Source organism: Patagioenas fasciata, chromosome 2 (genome assembly GCF_037038585.1).
Source record: "Patagioenas fasciata isolate bPatFas1 chromosome 2, bPatFas1.hap1, whole genome shotgun sequence".
NCBI lineage: Eukaryota > Metazoa > Chordata > Aves > Columbiformes > Columbidae > Patagioenas > Patagioenas fasciata.
In genome coordinates this window covers 135935116-135941118 of record NC_092521.1, presented here as the reverse complement: position 1 = coordinate 135941118, position 6003 = coordinate 135935116, and the positions used below count along the sequence as shown (strand labels likewise).

At 37.9% G+C, this 6003-nt stretch overlaps 1 protein-coding gene across 1 annotated transcript in view; it reads left to right on the top strand.

Annotated features, from left to right (window-relative positions):
- Window positions 1-4804: 4804 nt before the first annotated feature.
- Window positions 4805-6003, top strand: part of LOC136097733 (dynein axonemal heavy chain 11) — an 89243-nt gene continuing 88044 nt past the window's right edge. The window contains 1 exon segment of the mRNA XM_071805512.1: window positions 4805-4867. Coding sequence (XP_071661613.1) covers window positions 4805-4867 — 63 coding nt within the window.

Sequence of the window (6003 nt, the reverse complement as noted above, 5' to 3'; positions counted from 1 at the left end):
TTTCTTCACCAGACCTGCTAGATATCATTTCAAAGGAACACAGCTGAAACATGTGAACCTCCTTGCACACTATTGTATTTCATTTTGTCTACAGAAAGGCAAGCTTTCCAGCTAGCCGTGCAAGGCGATAGTATCATAGAACAACACTTTTGCTTCTGAGTGTTAATTTACTTTACAAATAGGAACACTTTGTATACAGAAGGTAGTGAAGATTTTCCCCCTAGCTAGGACAAGTACATAGTGTTCAGAAAGGAGAGATGAAATCATTGTGCTGAGGAAAAGTGTTACAAATCCTGTGCTGGCTCATGTTGGAAATCTAGATATGTGCAATTTGTATTTATTTGGATGTTTGAATTGTAGGTTTGTGGGAATTAGAAATGGAAAAGGTCAATGAAATTAGGAAATCTATTCTGCTTCTGGTGTTGATTGATCAAATTTCAAGCATGCTATGTGGAGTGATGATAAGTAAGACTGAATGATTTATGGTCTCTGTCAGGCTGTTTCTGACTGATCTTCTGACCACTGTACGAGGAATGGTTTTGGGTTTTGTAGCTCTCCTTCTGTTTTCCTCCCTTGAACACTAATCTGCTAGGTCTTCTGACACCTTGAGACCAATTTGTATAAAAGCGAAGGCACTTTGATGTATTTCACAAGCTTTATACTATGTTATCTATGTGCCAGATGATACTCCTGGCCTCAGTGACTATCCAGCCATGGCCATTAATTTTTTGAGTGCCAGAGTTATTAATGTGTCTGAGGCAAAGCCTTTATAGATGCCATGTGACATGTAGCAGAAGAACTGAGATTCTCCACGAGGATGAAGGGCTTGTGAGGCTTAAACGGTTGGACGGTGAACCTTTTCAAACATGATGACAGAGTCTTGTTAGCTTCTTTACATAACTAAATCTTGGTGGCTTGTTTCATCCACTCATTGCTCTGTGCCACGTACAAGAAGAGCAACCCCAACTTATCTTCTGTTCTAGTTTTCAGGCATAGAGCATGTTGGTGTGTAGACAGTCATCTTCAACCTTCATGGTCTTTGAAGAGGTGTGTAGTCATACAAGGCATTTAGATCTGAATTGACAATTTGTGAAATATTTACTAGCCCTAATTAATAACAATTTTAAGACTTCTCGGTTTTATATTGAGCTATCTTTGTCCTTCAGATTCTCCTTATGACTGACAATAATGTGATTAACCCCAGCTTTTCCTATAAAAACCTCCTGTGTAGTGATCACGCAACAATCAGATAGCATCACCATGTCAGTTTGTGCCACCAGGGAAATTAGAAGCACTCTTATTATTTGTTCAACTGGCATCCAGTTATGGAAAATACTATTTTTATTTTTTTTAATTGTCTTTAAAATTTCAGAATGAAATGTTGATTAATCATCTGGACATTCAGTCCATATTATTTGCTAAGGTCAATTGAAGTACTATGAGCTGAAATGATTAGAATAAGAAATACAATTGTAAGATTCATGCAAGAAGTATAGAGATTTAAGTGTTAAAAAGCAACTAAAAGAAAAAAAAAATTACTAGAAGCCACAGAACTGATGAAGCCTATGTTTGGGTGCTGAATTTCTCGTACTTCCTATTTTCCTTTGTCCTTTTATTTTGTCTTCCATTATACTTTCAGGTTCCCTCCCTTCTTATCCTTTAGCACACGCCTCTCCAGACCTGCAGCTCTCTCCTATGTCCCCTATCAGCTGAACTGGTTTTTTAGCTGTTTTTGAGCCTCGTATTTGCTAATTGGCCAGCCAGTATGTGTGCTAACTGGGTAGTGGTAGGTCAGAAAGAACAGTTCAGCAGCTTCTGAGACAATAACTTATTGTTCTCAGAACAGTGCTGAATGGATAAGCATTCACATTGCATAAAATCAATGTTGCATGTGGTTCTAATGATTGATTGTCTCAGCAGGGAGGCCCCAGACTCAATGAGTAAATGTATGCAGCTTGCCTCTTAGAGTTAGTTTCTCCAAGATACAGCTACATTTGAGTGCACAGAGACATAGGAAAGACTGTATTGTCTGTGTTTTCCATTCTGCAGTCATGGAGCAAAACTTTAGACTTTCGTATTTGGAGCTCTAAGGCAGTATGTCTGTGTGTTTAAGCCAAATGGATGTGTAAAACAAAATGTCTGGTATCTTGGTAACTGGGAGGGGTTCCCCTGAGCGAAATCCTACTGAAGAGGTAGTAGGAGGGAGAAAACAGAAGAAATAAACAAACAAAAAAACCCCACTCTCAGTTCAGGTTTATAAGGCATGTTGATGTAAAGAAAATCCTTTGTAAAGATTAATGAGATAAACTTCCTATATTGTTAGTATAAAATATACCATTTATGTTACATGCATAAATGTATGCATGTTTTGGTTTTTTTCCTTCAAAAAGTAGAGTCTTGGTTGCAACACCTCGAGGAAACTGTACACAGAATGGTGTGTCTCTGTTTCATGGAAGTGATACTGGCCTATGAAGAGAAGCAGAGAGAACAGTGGGGTTTTGACTCCCCCGCCCAGGTTGCACTTACTGTTTCACAAATCTGATGGGTTTCAAATGTAGAAATGGTGGTTTTCAGATGTAGAAATGGCATTTGGTAGGCTGGAAGAGGGCTTGGCGTCAGGCCTGAAGGATTGCCACAAGAAGCAGATATGAATATTTTCTTTGTTTATTTCAATGAAAATAAATGCAGTGTGAAAATGTTTTCATAAAAAGAGATGAGTGGCATATTTAATAATTTTAATCCTGTAGTAAATAAACTGCTGTTAGCATCAACTGAAAAAAGAAATATGGTTTTTGCTTCCATTACTGTTATCTCATGGACATTTTTATCACATCTTAATTACTGTGTGGTTTTTTTTTTTTTCCTGTGTGATTATTCTGAACTGAGATGAAAGATAAGAACAAAGACACTGCCAAACATCAACCACAACAGTGTGGCAAGAGCAGAGTACTCAACCAGTACACACACACACAGATATTAAACCCATGTATTTGTGTAAGGAAGCCAAAACTGTTGGTTCTGTTGGTGTCAGACCAAACAGTTTACTTCCAGTTAGTTTTGATCACACTTCAGAAGGGTTCCTTCTGCTGTTTGAATTTTGCTTTGCCCTTATTTACCTCCAGCTTCTCTCGACTGTCTCTGTCCTGGTGTGAGTATTTTTTCTATTTGTGAAAACCTAGAAAATATATGCCGAAGGAAAATATTACATAGGAAAGAGACTTTAAAGAGGGAGTGTAAATCTGATAGAGGTGTCTAAAATTACTCCTGGAATAGAGAAGTTGGATAAAGATTAGTCTTTGTTTGCTGTTTTGCATAGTATAAGAGCTAGTAGGCACTGCCTGAAGCTATTAGGTAGCAAGCTTTAAACAAAAGAAATACTTCCACACAGTGTACAGTTTGAAATACAGAACTTTTGGCTACTGAAAAACAGATGTATAAAAAGGGTCCGATAAAAGTGTTAGCCAAATTTCCAGTTCATGACTATTAAATAGAAAGCTGAAATAAATAGCATGGTTTGGTTTTGTTGGATTGGTTTGGGGTTTTTTTTGAGGTGTATGGGGTTTTTTTTAATATTGATTGTTTGTTTAGTAAATTCTGGCTAATGTATCTGCTGCATTTTGTGACATATGTTCCAAACATATCCATCTCCTGTTCTTCCCCCCGCCAATCTCTGCTTCCCTCTCAGTGATCTGGTCAGGCTATATTTCTGTGATCACTTTGCAAGTAGAGCAGAACGATGCCTTGTGCTGTTGCTGCTTCCTGACTGGCTATAACACGTGGTGAGGACTTTCGAGTGGTTCTGCTGTAAAATGAATGGACTAGGAAAGATCATCTGGACATCTCTGCAGGTGGCAGCACACTGCCAGTGAAATTACCTTCTGGCTTTGTTTTTGTAAGCATTTTCAAACTCTGTTAGGGCTTAGATGGTGATTCTCAAAGCTTTTTTGTGTGAACTATTACCTTCTGTTTGTATATTATATAAAAATATTACTTTCTTTTTGTATATTATATAAAAATAATACAGAAAACATAGTGGTTTAGGCCTCAATATTTCACCGCCCGTTTTTAAGCCAGAGTTTTAAAACATGTACGGGCATATTTCTCTCACACCAGCTACCCCATAAATTATATTGTTCTATTAAAGTTAGTTATATTTGTCTCCTTAGAATTACATGAGGTAGCTGTTTATATTTTTTCTTTCCTCTTAATATGAAACCTGAAAAATTCCATATGGTCTTTCTACTATGGTCTTTCTACTCTGTATAATAAATTAATATAATATTTTATGGTCTTCATTTATTTGCCTATTTTTAAAATGTGGGTCACTGATCTTACCTCAGGTCTACTTTCAAACCGTTTGCAAATAAATGTTCTCACTGAATTAGTACAATTTTTGCAGAGTCTTGTGCATATCTCTACAGAGATTGTAACCACAAAATTGACAACTCAGCTTCCTGTGCATTTTCTTATCTGTCGATTCCTCTTATCCTGCCTATCTGACCCTCTTAAGTATTTGTGCTAATGTGGGTTGTCATTGTGTTGGAGGTGGTTCAAATGTCTGTTTAAACCAGGATTTCTTCTGGCATCTCATGTTTAATATGAGTAAATTTGTACATACAAGCCAGTTTTTGTGCTGATTTAATTAATTATGTAGGCAGAACTAATATCTAGTAGCAATAATGGTAGATGGTATGGGGACCCATCTGGTCTTCAAGGGTTAACTAAATCTTTTCAGGTCACTCAGCTAAATGCTCTTATTACTGTGTTCCTTGGAGAATTTTCCGTGAGTTATTGACAGAAAATCATGACCATTTGCACCATAGATGTTCATGCCAGAGATGTAGTAGCAAGCCTTGTAGCTCAGAAGGTTTGTGTTTGGGTTGCCTATATTTCACATGCACAGTTCTAGTGGTTTTGACAGGCATTAATAGTGCTTAAGCCAAGTCTGGATCTGCATGTGGGCACCAGGACAGCAGAGGTGGAATAGGTATAATAATGAAGATACCCTGCTTCAGAGCTGTGTGCCATGTCCACATTCTCACAGGTTACTGCCTTCTGGATTTAAAAGTTACCTGAAAAAGAGTCAGGTGTCAATTTTTACCTTACTGCTAACCCTTCTAATTTTTAGCAGGTTTTCTGTAAGCAACAAGATATTTCCTTTAAATATCAGATCACAAACCTGAGCACAGATGATCCTTGGGCATTCTGAGGATTTTTCTCAGATGTCACTACTTATTCAGCCTTTACTTGTTCACAGTGTGTTTTGCTCTCCTTTTAGAGGCATACTTGTGCATGTCTAGAGCAAGGCACTCCTGTCCTGTGGTGACTCTTTATAAGTGCAAACAATTACAATTTTGAGTGTTTATTTAAACCAAAATGCTTGCTTTATGTGTAACTTTATTCAAGTAAAACTAAGGTGGCTGGCACATGTTGCTGGTTTGAATGCACAGAAAGTTTCACTGGATGCGGATTGAAATGGGAGAGAATTCTCATTTTCCTTCTGACCTCCTGAGCCACAGGAATAAAATGAGTTTCTAGAATAGCATTAAGACAAGAAGGAACAAGACTCAAGGAGTAAAATGAAAGTCACTCTCGTCAAAGTAATGTCTGCTCCCAGGCAAAGACCGCGTTGTTTGTAAGGAGAGGTCTTGGCTTAATAAGTGGCAATGTGTTCTGCTGTAATAGCGCTATTAAAAAAGATCTTATATTACACTTGCATCTGTATAAAAACACAAGTGCCTCGAGGTGTGTCTAATACTTTATAATTGGTTGTACTAGTTGTTATTCATAAGCGGCTAGTAATGAGGTGTGAGACCTACTGATGACAGCTTCAGCTTTGTGATGGGTCTCATTTTTGTCATCTGAATAGCTCCTACCTGGCATAATGGCTCTCCAAGGGCTTTCTAGGTCACCAGTTCGCCAGCATTTGCTTGGGTGTCACAGCTACGCCATAGATGGGATGATAGCCAGAAACACTGTTTTGCCAGCATTTACAATACACAG